The sequence below is a fragment of the Chelmon rostratus genome, chromosome 4 (assembly GCF_017976325.1).
Source record: "Chelmon rostratus isolate fCheRos1 chromosome 4, fCheRos1.pri, whole genome shotgun sequence".
In the NCBI taxonomy this organism is placed as follows: domain Eukaryota; kingdom Metazoa; phylum Chordata; class Actinopteri; order Chaetodontiformes; family Chaetodontidae; genus Chelmon; species Chelmon rostratus.
The window spans coordinates 30500665-30516072 of NC_055661.1; the positions used below are offsets into that span (position 1 = coordinate 30500665).

At 46.9% G+C, this 15408-nt stretch overlaps 1 protein-coding gene across 1 annotated transcript; it reads right to left on the reverse strand.

The window, feature by feature from the left end:
• Positions 1-386: 386 nt before the first annotated feature.
• On the reverse strand, positions 387-8883 carry plppr3b (phospholipid phosphatase related 3b). Its single transcript, XM_041936013.1, has 7 exons — positions 8800-8883; positions 6404-6589; positions 5538-5664; positions 5059-5254; positions 4871-4928; positions 3083-3256; positions 387-1769 (listed from the first exon to the last, which is right to left on the reverse strand). The coding sequence occupies exons 1-7, from the start codon at positions 8881-8883 to the stop codon at positions 387-389; spliced, it is 2208 nt and encodes a 735-aa protein (XP_041791947.1).
• Between the last annotated feature and the right edge of the window lie 6525 nt (positions 8884-15408).

The following is a 15408-nucleotide window of genomic DNA, read 5'->3' on the forward strand; positions in this document are numbered from 1 at the left end:
GAGTTCATGTTTGTTTTCTATCGTTGGGTTTCGCAAAAACGTGCTTAAAACCAAATTATTATTTTTATTATTATTTTTATTATTATTATTTTTATTATTATTATTATTATTATTGTTGTTGTTGTTGTTGTTGTTGTTGTCAAATGAATGGCTGTGGAGATATTCTGTTATAACATCGATAACATTCCTTTAATGTTGAGAGAAAACTATCCAGAGTGTTGAGCCACTGAAAACCTGACCATCCCTGATGGAACCTTTCATTTCTTGGAACTCCAACTTTTTATTACATGAAACCCAAGAAATGCATAGCGACATGGTCCTCAATGCTGTCTCGGTACTGTGCTGTTAGTGACCAAAATAAGGCTTTTGTTTTGAAAGGTAAGAGACTAATCCTTGAACCTCCGTGCCTGCAAACTCTTATAATAGTTCTCCTGTTCAGTCTGGTTACGAATCTCTCGATCCAACAACACTAGCGCCGTCTTGCGCCTCATGGCCATCTCCCTGCGTTGAGCGTCCACTGACATCTCCACCTGTGGGTTAGGTGAGGGTGGGGCTGGGTCCGGGTCAACTGCAGCACGTGGTGAAGCAGATCGGTGCGGCCGGAAGCTGCTGCCGTGGGCAGCAGAGTCTCCCCGGTTCAAGCTGTTGAGGTCGTAGGTGTCTCGCGGGTCACCCTCGTTAGAAGCCCCGGCCCACTCCCATGGGTTACCGTTACCTGTAAGGGGCAGGGCTTGAGGAGGGGGTGGGACTTGGACGACAGGATGGTGGGGGGCATGGGCATCCACCGTGATGATACCAGACCCCTCGCGCTGCTCATACGGGGGGCGGTAGTGAGGAGAGTCGGTGGTGGAGGAGGTGCCAGAGCAGGTGGAGGTGGTCTCGGAGGATTTCTCCCCTGAGGAGGAGGAGGGGAGGAGGCCCTGCTGCTTTGACATGGCGATGACCTGCATGAGTCGTGGCTGGTTGGCAGCAGCGCGAGCCGATCCCTCTCCACTCGTCTTCTCTCGGATGGCAAGCCACTTGGCTCGGGTCAGGGCACTCTTTGGGGACACTGGCGGGGGTCCTGCTTCGGGGATTTGTGGTGGTCTGGGAGTTGCCACAGCTTTGGCACCCCCTGGAGGTGGAGTGGGGTTGCGGCTAGAGGTTGCCCTCCCTGACTGCACTGTGGGGTAGATGGGGACCTGAGACCCACCCTCATCCGTCCCCACAGACCCCACCTCAGAGCCGTCCTCACTGGCCTCATGCTCCACTTCGTCCCGGACGTTCAGACCTCTCATCTCCATTGACTTCTGCTTCCACTCAGACACTAGCTGCTGCGAACGCATTGGGTCCATCGGAACCTGCACCGCTTTCAGACGCCTCTGCACCGGCTGTGACGGTTGCACCAAGTCCTCCGGTCCCGTGTTGGCCCCCAGCACTCCGTTAACATTCATGCTAACCCTCGGCAGAGTGTTACTGAAGGTCAGCATGGTCTCCTTGCCCATGGGGCTGCGAGGAGCCAGCAGCTCCACGTCAACGCTGGCCCTCTTCAGGCTCCCCATTGAGTCCTTTTCCCTTTGCAAGGGCCCCAGGGCCTCCAGCCGATCCATGGGGGCTGGAGCCGCCGCTATTTCATCGTTACTCTCAGAGGCGGAGGCGGGGCCCTTGTTGTAGACGGACTCGTGTCCTCGCTCCGTCAACGCTCGCAAAGGGTCCTCCTTTGGGGGCGGGGGAGGCAGGGCTGGAGTGATGTCATCAGAGGACTTGAAGTTGGCCACAGCGTGAAAAGCCTGAAGAAGAAAAACATCATCTTTAAACGTCTCCAGACTGAAGATGCTCTGATATGACACTGGAAACTGAAGATAACTGAAAATGATCAATAACAATAAACCTGTTTCACCTGATTTATTCTTTGTCTGTCAGTTGTTTTCCTGTCAAACACTCAAGTTTTACTGATCCAGATTAAATCAAGATGACTTCCACAGAGACACTGCAGGTCCATCAGAGAAATTCACTCTCACATTTACAACAGACCCAAAACATCAACACACATTTTGTCAAAGCAGATTCAGTTGAGATCGTGAAAACGAAATGCGATGAAGAGGAAGTGAGATGGCAGCTGGTTGAGGGAGCGACGTGAGCTATGATCAGTTCATCATAGTTTATAATGATGCAGCGGTTTCACAGACAGACAACACTGACACACTGCTGTTCCTGCCACAAACACACACATATGAGTATAACGTAGTATATCCCAGGTAACAATGGGGAGACGTATGATTCAACTTTTTCAACAAGTGACAGTTTTTATTATTATTATTATTATTATTATTATTATTATTATGGTGCCTGATTGATTCTCAGACATGCTGTCCTTTAAAAAAGAGGACAGGTTATGGAGATCAGTCATTCAGTAATCACAGTTTGATTATTTCAAGGTGTATTTGCAGAGAAGTGTGTTAAGAAATAGAAAGAGGTTCAGTTAGAATCAGAGTTTATGTGCTGTAGTTAGTTATTTAAATAAAGGGGGGTTCATTTGGTCATTTTTGGACTCTTTGAACGTCGAATTGTTTCCTCGTTTCTGTGACTCGTACCTACTCATGTAGTGAACATTTGTGTCTGAAACATGTTGAATAAAGAGTCAGTTAGTTCATGTTTACTTATTCCTGCAGACCCCCCCATCAACCTACTACTGCTGTCGTCATGGCAACAGAAACACAAAGAAGTGTCCATGACAACAGCTGGACTGCTTCATCAGTTGCACTGAATAAATGATCACAGAGAGTCAGAGACACAAAGTATCTTTGTTTTACAGAAGTGCCCCCCCCCCCCCCCCCCCCCCCCCCCCCCGAGACAATCCAGACCCACATGGTCTGGACTCTGACCATGCATCCTGCTGCACCTTCGGCCCGTTCACCCAACAAACCGCCGAATCATAGCACAAACTCACAATCGGCTGTTCCTCCTTCACTCAGCAGGATTTTAAACAAACCCGAGGTCCCTGCTTCAGATAGATGAAAGAAAAACTTCGACTTGTTGACCTTGTTAGAAAGAAACTGATTCAAACAGCAAGGGTGTTCAGTTCAGATGTTTCAAATCTCACCAGATAGGCAGCAATGAAAGCTCCAATGAGGAAGCCCACGTAGACGTCGATGGGGTGGCTGCGATGCTGAGTGATCTGGGTCAGACCCGTCAACGCCGCTGCGATGGCAAACGCAAAAACCAGGACGGGTTTCAGCAGCTTGGTGCTGTCGGAGATGGTCGAGTTAAAATACATCTGAAAGAAAACAGATAGTCAGCAGCCTGATCAACAGGTCTGAGATCAGTTTATATACAATGTAGTGAACAGCTGCAGTACATTATGCCAGAAGAATAACAAAACAAAGTTCATTTGATGGATCTAAATTTGGTGAAAAACTTTTCATTTTTAATTTCCGTGAAAACATTCGTAGTTTTCACAGTGAAAGCTCTGTTGTGTTTTGTATGAACAGGAAGTGACATCATAGCCTTAGTTTGATACTTTGTAGTTTCAAATAATATTTGCAGCAGAAAAATTATCTAACTAATGTTAGAAACAGCTGCACATCTTCTCATTACAGTAAATTGTTGTTCTCAGACAGCTGGTGACAAACAGGAAGTTAGCCAAGCTGTTAGCATGTATCATGTATTGGCTGGTATCTGTGCACATACAAGGGATTTAACTCCATTTAAACATCACTGCACTTAGAAAGACATCCAGCTCAATGAGGACAAAAGATAAAAAACAAAAAGTCTGAACACTATATAAAAAGAACGATGAGGCAATAAACAATCCACACAAGGAGGTTTGTAGTGTGCTGTTGACAGTGGCAGTGAGTGGTGGATGTACATGTTAAAACTCTTCATTATTGGATGATAAATGTCCAGTCAGAGGAGGTTTTGGTGTCAGAGGGTTAGAGACGCTGTATGACGGCTTCACCTGCCTCAGGTGGAGGCTGGCACTGTGAGCTGGGGAAGTTTAGAGTGGAGGATTTCTGGGATGAGGGTGTTGAATACAGAGCTGAAGTCCACAAACATGATCCTTGCATTTGCCCCTGGGTGGTGGAGATGCTGCAGGATGTACTTCAGTCCTCCACCGACCTGTTTGCCTGGTAGCCAAAGTGTAGGGGGTCCAGCAGGGGGCCTGTGATGCCTTTCAGCTGATGCAACAGCAGTGTCTCAAAGGATTTCAAGGCCACAGACGTCAGGGCGACGGGCCTGTAGTCATTGAATCTAGTTTTTGATGGAGCTCTTGGTGCATGAGGGAAGTTCACACGGCTTCAGTGATTGTTGATGATCTGTGTGAAGACGGGTGTCAGCTGCTCAACAGACTTTTTGGACCTGAGTTCTTCCTGGCTGTCTGTCTCTTGAAGAGCTGACACACATCCTGTTCACAGATCTTGAGTGCTGGTGGGGGGTCAATGGAGAGGGGTGAGAGTGGTGCAGGGGGTTTTATCAAACCTGCAGTAGAGCGTTTTCAGGTCGGCGGTCAGTCGATGGTTCTCAGCTGTGTGTGTGTGTGTGGGGGGGGGTGGTCTCCATTTCCTCCACACTGACGGAAAGCTGTCCTTCAGCAGCTCCTTGTCTCACCTCTGTGCTACTTTCATCTGCTTTGTCGGTACGTTTCTGGTCTGGTTTGGTTGTTTAGACTGGAGAAGCTGCCTGAGTTTAGCCAGAGCCAGGTTCACTGCTGTCGCATGTGTGTAGCTAGCATTGTGACTTTTTATGTTTTTCATTCTAATCATTGTTATTTAGATCTTAAAGTATAAACTCAATGAAATGAAAACCCATCAGTGAAACTCAATTCATTGGAAAGTAAAATTTAAATAAAGTTGTGTGAAATACGCTGATAACAACAGGAGGGTTTTCTTACAGAAACATAAACAGCTGCAAAGGCGGACAGCGTTGCATGCTGGGAAGGGAAAGTTTTCCTGTCAGGGCAGAAAAAAAGAGCAGAAAACTTTAATCAGTCAACACACTGATCATTCCACCACACCAGTCATAATAAACTGTTGTATACAAGAGAGAAACAACACCAACAGGAAGCAGCAGGTAACTCACCTGGCGGCCATGATGGCGTGCTGGTCGTGTCCCGAGCAGATGTCTTTAGTGATGTAAGCGTTTCTGTCGCAGGAGACACCGGCCAGAGTGTAGTTGGGTTTGCAGACAGTGAGGAAGAACGGAGCGTGATAACCTGTCGACAGCTGGATGATGTCAGTGACCAGAGCTGTCGCACACAGACCAAAAACATGCACACCTGGAGAGAGACAGACAGGTGTAAAGACTGAGTACATGCACACCTGGAGAGAGACAGACAGGTGTAAAGACTGAGAACATGCACACCTGGAGAGAGACAGACAGGTGTAAAGACTGAGTACATGCACACCTGGAGAGAGACAGACAGGTGTAAAGACTGAGTACATGCACACCTGTAGAGTAAGAGACAGGTGTAAAGACTGAACACTATATAGTCGGTGTGGTTGCAGATGTGTCTGTGGGTGTGGTTGGTGTTTCAGGTGTAGTTGTAGTTGGGGTCATACCTACAAAGCGCACCGTCCTCCTCAGGAAGGAGTTGAAGTTGCAGCCTCCTGCATTGATACTTCCTTCAGGTCTGCGGAGCTTCAGTCTGGACTGCAGGCAGTAGATGAGACCTTCAACCACCATGATCTGATCCACAAAACACGACACCCTCAGACCCTGAAGTACTGCAATATATACTGTTACTGTCATACTGCAATATATACTGTTACTGTCAAACTGCAATATGTACTGTTACTGTATACTATCACTAGGATAAAGACTTGGGTTAAGGTTAGGTTTAGGTTAAGTTTTGGGTTAGGGTAAGTCTCCAGGAAATGAATGTGAGTCTATGTCATGTCCCCAAAAGTGATGGAAACACGACTGTGTGTCCGGTTTGTGTGTGTGTTTCTCTGTGTGTGTATGTTTCTGTGTGTGTGTGTGTGTTTCTGTGTGTGTGTGTGTGTGTGTGTGGGTGTGTGTGTTTTCTGTGTGTGTGTTTCTCTGTGTGTGTATATTTCTGTGTGTGTGTGTGTTTGTGTGTGTGTGTGTTTCTGTGCGTGTGCGTGTGTGTGTTTCTGTGCGTGTGCGTGTGTGTTTCTCTGTGTCCTCCTCTGTTTGTGTATTTGTGTGTTTCTGTGTGTGTGTGTGTGTGTGTTTCTGTGTGTGTGTGTGTGTTTCTGTGTGTGTGTGTGTGTGTGTTTCTGTGCGTGTGCGTGTGTGTTTCTCTGTGTCCTCCTCTGTTTGTGTATTTGTGTGTTTCTGTGTGTGTGTGTTTCTGTGTGTGTGTGTGTGTTTCTGTGTGTGTGTGTGTGTGTTTCTGTGCGTGTGCGTGTGTGTTTCTCTGTGTCCTCCTCTGTTTGTGTATCTGTGTGTTTCTGTGTGTCACCGAGGCGGCAGGTCCAGCGAAGGCGAGGCTCAGCAGCATCAGCAGCGGGATCAGTTCGTCTCCTCCGTCCACGTACGGCATGCTGAGCTCTCTGTCGTGGCAGCGGAAACCCACCTGAGCCGGCTGAACCACGTCGGTCAGCTCCAGGAAGTACAGGGACACCATAGAAGAAGCCACGATGGGCAGCTGCACACACACACAGTCACACGGGTCGGTCGGTGGGAGGTGTGACCTGCTGTCGTCACTGTGATGTAGATTTCACTTAACACACAGGTTTCCTAAAACTCTCATCTCCAGATAGAAAAGATAAGATGTGTCAGAGTCAGAGGACGAAAACAGACGCTCAGAACTGTTAGCCTCCATGTTTGCGTGTTTAACACGAAGAAGGTGAGAATATATTCTCTGAACACTGAATGTACCATAGACCTCCATTAAAAACACGTCAGTGTGGCTCTCTGACGTGTTCTTTCATTACCAAGAACAATCAATCAATTAATCCACCGCTGAAACAGTCCCCAACAAATGCACCATTTCCTCCTGTTTACTGATTACTGAACCTAATTTTTAAAAAGAAACTGAATCTTTGTGAGGTCGTTTTAAAGATTTATGTCTCAGAAGGAACCAACAGGCTGAGAGACGCACTAACATGTTGTTGCTGTGAAATGTTCATATTTCCAGATGTTCTAGAAGAATCTCAGGGTTCCTCCGGCAGACAGTTGGATGCATTCTGTGTCTTGCTGTGTGAGGACTGAACGGAGGTGAGAGACATGTTGAGGATTTCTGTCCTTGTCTTAGTGATGTGAAGTCTGCAGCCACCTTTAAACTATCGTATCAAATCTAATCAAGCTTTAAAAAGCATCGCAAAGGATCGAACAATGAAATGTAAGAGAGTCTAGCAACAGATAAAACAGAAAAGAAATATCTAGAAAACAGTAAAAAATGAACGCTGGAACAATGAACAACACGATCAGCAGTGAGTCACTGAGTTTCAGAAAAATGAAACTGTGTCTTATGAGCAATATTTTTCCAGCTGCTGTTAGAACTCCTTCTGTTTTTTTCATCTTGTAGTGTCTCATGGCCAAAATATGAAAAAAGGATAATTAAAATCTTTTTTTTTAACAGACACTAAACGTCTGATGTCATTGGTTAATACAATGGGATGCAGAATGCTGGTGAATATAATTTCTGGAGGTTTGGTATGTTGGCTGTTCTTTTTCTGTTTTTATGGACAGAATTTCTAGGTGCAGCCCAGGGCCGGAGGGAGTCTGGTTTGGGGACCACAGGATCTCTGCTTTTTGCAGATGATGTTCTCCTGTTGGTTCTTCGAACCAGGACCTCCAGCATGTGTCGGGGCGGTTTGCAGCCGAGTGCGAAGCGGCCGGGATGAGAATCAGCACCTCCGAGTCCGAGGCCACGGTTCTCGACCGGAAAAGGGTGGCTTGCCCCCTGTGGTTGGAGGAGAGCTCCTGCCTCAAGTGGAGGAGTTCAAGTATCTTGGGGTCCTGTTCACGAGTGAGGGAAGGATGGAGCGTGAGATTGACAGGTGGATCAGTGCGGCAGCAGCAGTAATGCGGTCGTTGTACTGGTCCGTCGTGGTGAAGAAGGAGCTGAGCCGAAAGGCAAAGCTCTGGATTTACCGGTCAATCTACGTTCCCACCCTCACCTACGGTCATGAACTTTGGGTCATGACCAAAAGAACGAGATCTCGGATACAAGCGGCTGAAATGAGTTTCCTCCGCAGGGTGGGGGGGCACTCCCTTAGAGACTGGGTGAGGAGCTCTGTCAGCTGAGGTGGCTCGGGCATCTATATCGGATGCCTCCTGGACGCCTTCCTGGGAGGGTGTTCCGGGCATGTCCCACCGGGGAAGACCCAGGACACGCTGGAGGGACTATGTTGCTCGGCTGGGCATCCCTGCTTAGACTGCGGCCCCCGCGACCCGGCCCAGGATAAGCGGAAGAAAATGGATGGACGGATGTTGGCTGTGAGTTGTGGCGCTGACGTCCCACACCTTTAAAACCTCTGCTCCACCCTCGTCATGATTTAACCTGACTGGTCTTGAAGAAAAGTGCTAGAAATAACAGCTCACTACAAACGACTGTGACTGACGTGTCAATATGGGCTGAATGCTGCATGAAATAGACCGAACCACAACAGCTCCGCTCACTGCTTTTGACCAGTTTACATTTATGGAGAATAAACAAATGAGTTAAAATGTTGATGTCAGAAATATATCATTATATTCATTTGTCACTGCTGACGTTCATGAAGATACACTTTGATGATGATGAAGAGTCATCATTTCGTTATGCAGATTTTAAAACGTGTTTTAAAAAAGCTGTTTCCCATCAAACTTGTAATTCTGTGGTCATGTGATCCAACTCAAGGTTCCTCTCACCTCCACGAAGTAGAAACATGGCAGCAGAGTCAGACTGTCCTTTGGAGGTTTCTTCTTCATCTTCTCTGAGGAGTTCATCATCATCCTGATTGAGCTGCAAAACACACACAAACACACACACACACACACACACACACACACACAGTAGTTGTATAGATGTATATATGTTTTTCAGTGCCCCCCTATACAGATATATATGTGCATAAGTTCAGATATATATTTCTATATATATGTATGTATATATATGTTTTTCAATAACTGAATATCAGAATGATTAATGAAAATCAGTTAAACCCACCTGTCACATCTACATTTCAGGATCTGGTTATTATAAACACAGATGTTTCAATATTTATCATCACAATAACAGTGTTCCTACATTGGAAGCAGTAAATCTCATAAAATCATTAGAAAAATACAGACAGTCAGTCCGGGAAGTTGCAAAAACTTTAAATATGTCCCCAAGTGGAGTCGCAAAAACCATGAAGCTCTACAATGAAACTGGCCCACATGAGGACCGACCCAGGAAAGGAAGACCAAGAGTCACCTCTGCTTCTGAGGATAAGTTCATCCGAGTCACCAGCCTCAGAAATCACATCATATATATATATATATATATATATATATATATATTACAGGCCAAAAGTCAACATCAAATGCGGCATATACCAAGGAGATGTGCTATCACCACTACTGTTCTGCATTGGCCTGAACCCCCTCAGTCAGATCATCACGAACAGCGGCTACAGGTACCGATTCCGTAGTGGGGCAACAATCAGCCACCTGCTTTACATGGATGACATCAAGCTGTACGCCAGGAGCGAGTGAGAAATAGACTCACTGATCCACACCACCAGGATCGACAGTGATGACATAGGGATGTCATACAAGTCATACAAGTACCTTGGCATCCCACAAGCTAATGGAAACCATGAAGAGGCCACGAGGAAGTCAACAACAGCCAAATACCTCCAGAGAGAGGCAGGTCCTGAAAAGTGAGCTGAATGGTAAGAACAAGGTCAGAGCCATCAACATGTACGCAATACCAGTCATCAGCCACCCCGCTGGTGTCATAAGCTGGCCAAAGGAGGAGATAGAAGCCACAGATATCAAGACTAGAAAGCTCCTCACCATGCACGGAGGGTTCCACCCCAAGTCCAGCACCCTGAGGCTATACACGAAGCGGAAAGAGGGAGGCCGAGGGTTAGTGAGCGTCAAGGCCACAGGCCAGGATGAAACATCGAAAATTCAAGAATACATCGAAGAAATGGCCCCGAAGGATGAACTGCTAAGTGAATGTCTCAGGCAGCAGAACCCTGCTCAGAGTGTAGAGGAGGAGGAGCAGACAACCTGGAGGGACAAGCCCCTACATGGCATGTACCCCCGTCAGATAGAGGAAGTGGCTGACATCAAGAAATCCTACCAGCGGCTGAAAAATGCAGGACTGACAGACAGCACAGAGGCATAGAGGCCAGGACCTACCAGAGTTGGTCAGACCAAAGATGCAGACTGTGCAAAGAAGCCCCTGAGACAGTCCAGCACATAGTCGCAGGATGTAAGATGCTAGCTGGATCAGCATACATGGAGAGGCACAACCAAGTGGCTGGGATAGTCTACAGAAACATCTGCAACCAGTATGGAATAGAAGTACCCAAATCCCAATGGACCATACCACAGAAAGTGGCTGAGAACAACAGTGCCAAGGTGCTGTGGGACTTCAGCTTCCAGACAGATAGTGGTGGTGGACAAAGAGCAGAAGAGGGTGGTGGTTATAGATGTGGTGATCCCAGCTGATGCCAACATCAGGAAGAAGGAACACGAGAAAATTGAGAAGTACCAAGGGTTGAAAGAGCAGCTGGATGTGGAAGGTCAAGGCTAGCGTGGTCCCTGTGGTAGTGGGGGCACTCGGGGCAGTAACACCCAAACTGGGAGAGTGGCTCCAGTAGATACCAGGAACGACATCTGAAGCCTCATTTCAGAGGAGCGCAGTGCTGGGAACAGCCAAGACACTGTGCAGAACCCTCAAACTCCCAGGCCTCTGGTAGAGGACCCGAGCTTGAGAATGACACAGATACCACCCCACCGGAGTGAGAAGTTTGGGATGCGGGAGACAGCAGGGGGCAGCAGGTGGTCTGATGACAGAAACTCTTCTGAATGAGGTAAAACGGTCAAGTAATGTCAACACGAGCCAAAATGTTTTGTCATCTCATTCCAGCTCAGTGCCACCAGAGAAAAGGCTGAACCAGCGGCAGGACTTAGTCTGAGTAACGTCAGTGAAAGTAACGGTGACACCAAACAAACTGCTGCAGTGAACCACACGGAGCTGCTGAGAACAACAAAGCTCGTCTATTACACTTTGGCCAAACTGCTGCACTGAGTTTACCAGCTGTTTCTGACTTAAGGTTTCAGTAAGAGGCATAAAATTAACAAGGAGCATAATCACATCATAATACAATTCAACATTTTTGTGTTTTTAGTTGATATTAAAAAGTGAATAATTTATTTCTGTTTTTTTCATGTCATAAAGTTGTTACTTAAAGAACCTGTTCAATTGCCAGTCAGCCTAAGTAAACGTGTTTTTGACCAACATCAAATGGATTTTGATCAATAAAACATGTTTAGTACTACTAAACCAGTACTACTGATTTTTTTAGCTTGCTGGTACGAGTGCTGCCACCTGAAAGACTCAAGACATTTTGTTCAAGAGGAAGAGGGAGAAGTGTTTTTTTCTGGGTGGTCCGCCCACATTAAGATCATAAAACATATAAATACATACATGATTCAAATATCGGTGTGCAGTGTTTCCGATATGTGTCCCCCCAGTGTAAAACTTATTCCTATGCCCTTGCTAACGAGTAATTAAAAAAGAGGGCACCAATGCTCATGCCACCACCTGAACGCAAAACAAGCATGACCCACTGACCGAATGATGTAGGATGTGATAACACTACTAAACTATGGCGAGGGAAACCAAGGCTGGCCAATACCCAAGAAATAGCCCCAAAACCACATGAGGCTGAGGGCCAGGAGAAATATCGCTAACTCCTCATCTGATAAACCAGACAGGGTTCTGTCAGGAAGCTAACAGCGCTGTTAGCAGTCATCCTCCCTACACATCCAAGTCATTCCCATGAGTATTATTCACGTTGGATCTTTTGACTTTCTGCGAAGGAAAACTGGCTCTGAGGTCCTGAAAAAAAAGACTTTTGCTTGCTACTGGAGAAACTGAATATACGCCCCCACCACGGCATAAAATGTATTGATGATTTCAATATATTTTGGAACTGTAAGGAACGCTTTAAGCCTGGTGGGGTACAATTCCTAAATGACAAAGCTGAAGCAAAGTTCAGTAATATTATGAGATCATTTCAGTCACACAGCTATGACCGCTTTTTAAAGAATAACTTTGGTTTTTTACAACCTGGACCTTATTTGTAGCATTAAATACGACCATTTACTCCCCCAGACAACTTTGGTGGCATTTGGAGTCGTTTTGAAGAAATTAGCCCCAGAGGAGCGGCGCGTATATCCGTATAATGTGAGTACTCGGGGCATCCATGCGCAGCCTCTATATAACGCATAATCTGCAGAAACTCGTTCATATTCCAATATTTTGTTATGATCGGCTACGAATACGCAATAACGAACCATAGCTGTGCCAAACTACAGCTAAACTAGCCGACCGCCGCAGAGTCAGCCGTGTTGTGGCCGGCTGCTCGCAGTGCCCGGCGTTCGGTAATGACATCATCCACATCAGAAGTGGTTGTCTAGAGACGCTGGATGTTGATAACATGCCACCACGGGCTCAGAGGGGAATAGCACCAGCATATCAGAACAAAATATTGGAATATGAACGAGTTTCTGCAGATTATGCGTTATATAGAGGCTGCGCATGGATGCCCCGGGTACTCGCATTATACGGATATACGCGCCGCTCCTCTGGGGCTAATTTCTTCAGAACGACTCCAAATGCCACCAAAGTTGTCTGGGGGAGTAAATGGTCGTATTTAATGCTACAAATAAGGTCCAGGTTGTAAAAAACGAAAGTTATCCTTTAAATGACATGGCTGAACATTTCAACAACACCATGTCCTCTGCTTCAAATGCTGCTGCTCCACTAAAGGTGAAAAACAGTTGGACTGACAGAATCTCCCCACGGTTAAACAACAGCAGTGTTAATGAGAGGAAGTGAATCTGTCGATCACTGTAATATATACAAAGAAGCCATGATGGCAACACATCTGGCAAAACAGGATTACTTTTCCCAGATTATTACTGAGAATGCATTATTCTACCACCTCTATAGACCAGCTTCTCAGCAGCGCCCCCATCTGTCCACAGTTCTCTACATAAACTGTGAAGAACTTGCATCATTCTTCACTAACAAAATAACCTGAATCAGAGCCAGCATTGCTGCTGATGTGAACACAGATGAGCTCAGCAAACCCTGTAACAAACAAACCCTCACACCTGACCTGAATCACTCTCAAGGTGTGAACGATCCTGCAAAAGGATAAATGCCTGGGACTCCCCACCAGTCAGTTAGAACTGAAGAAGCCTCTTGAATGAGAGGCGAAATGTCTTCTAGAACCTCAAGCAAGTCCAGTTGTCTTTTAAAGCACTGAGAAGAACTGGACTCTGGCGCAGTGGATGCGTGGTCTTTGGAGTGATGGATCAGCTTCTTCTTAATGCTTCAGCATACAAAGACATTTTTGCCAGTTGTGCGCCTCCACATCTGTGGCAACAGTTTGGGGAAGGCCCTCTGTTGTTCCAGCACGACTGTGCCCCTGTGCACAAAGCGAGGTCCGTAAAGACCTGGTTGGACGAGTTGGTGTGGAGGAACTCGATCGGCCTGCAGGGAGCCTGACCTCAGCTCCGATGAAGACCTTTGAAGGAATTAGAACTGTGACTGTGAAAGGGCACATATTCCCACAGACACACTCCAAAAGCTTGTGGAAAGCCTTCTCAGAAGAGTGGAGGCTGTTATAGCTGCAAGGGGGGGTCCATCACCATGCCCGTGTTTTAGCATGGGATGTCCAACAAGCTCACATGGTGTGATGGTCAGGTGTCCACTGACTTTTGGCCACATTGTGCACAAAGAAGACATTTTAATATTACCACACCTATGGGAGATGTCATCATCATCGTCAACACCTCTTCACACCTGAACATCAAACACAGCACAGCTCTCCTGCTGTCAATTAACATCTGACCAATCAGAGGACAGAGCCATCATACTGATGGTACCTTTTGGACACAGACAGACAGTCCGGTAAACGGCTCTGCTGCCTGGGGGACTGCAGTCATCATCTGGCACTCTCACACACACACACACACACACACACACACACACACACACACACACACACACACTGCATACCGGGTATGTACCGGGCCTGTTCTCTGCTTTATTGTCTGATGGCTCTGGTGCAGCTTCAGCTGATCCGCTGAATAAAAAAGCCCGAAGATGCCGCTCCGCAGAACACACACACACCCGCACACACACACACACACACACACACACACACACAAACACGCACGCATACACATACATCAGCTCATACACAGCAGAATGGCAGCAGAATAGAAAGCAGTCGGTCTCACCTTAGACCATCGATCCGCTTTGATTCCTGTCACGTTTTCTCCTCCAGCAGCAGCGGATCCGGATGGAGCCGTTTCACCGGACACACCTGCCTGACTGTGAAACTGGTTCTGGTTCCGTTTGTCTCGGGTTAGGGTCCGCTCTCCCTGAAATAACGCAGATCTGCGACCGTTTTGTTTCCTGGCGGGGATCTGCTGCTGCACGGTGTGTCCGCGTGTGTGTGTGTGTGTGTGTGTGTGAGAGAGAGAGAGAGAGAGAGAGAGAGACACTGGTGAGACATGGAGGTGTTGAAAGCCCGTTCCTGTCAGTGTGTATGGCTGTATGGAAGGCGATTAGTGCCTTTTTTCCTTCAGTACTGCGTTGATTTTAGTGTCTCAGCTCTGGATTCTTTCGTTTTTTCAGAGAACAGATATGGAAGACTGAGTGTCACCGGACCATTACGACCTCAGCAGGATGTTTGCTGGTGTTTTTATGTGTCTGAGAGGTTGGATGGGAATTTGGAGGTTTTGATTCATGTGAAGAAAAATAAAAAAAAGCTGCAGAGGTTTGAGTTCGTCATTTTAAAAAACTTATAAAGATGTCAGAGTAGAAAAGAGCCAAACGGGAGTTTAATATGCATCAAACTTCTCCAGCGCTTTCATCTCCATCAGACCGGCACTGCTGAGGGGGAAGCTGGAGGACGCTGGAGTGGACGGACATCTTGCTGCCTGGACCATCGACTACCTCACTGACGTCCACAATACATGCAAATGTACAGCTGTGAGTCAGAGGTGGTGGTCTGCAGCACGGAGCACCCCAGGGCACCGTCCTCTCACCTTTCCTCTTCACCATCTACACCTCAGACTTCACCTACAACACGGACAGCTGCCATCTTCAGAAGTTCTGATGACCCCCCCATCGTGGGCTGTGTGTCAGAGGGGAACGAGCTGGAGAACCCTAACCACCTGTGCTTGAACACCAGTAAGACGAAGGAGATGGTGGTGGACTTCAGAAGGAGGACACTACCA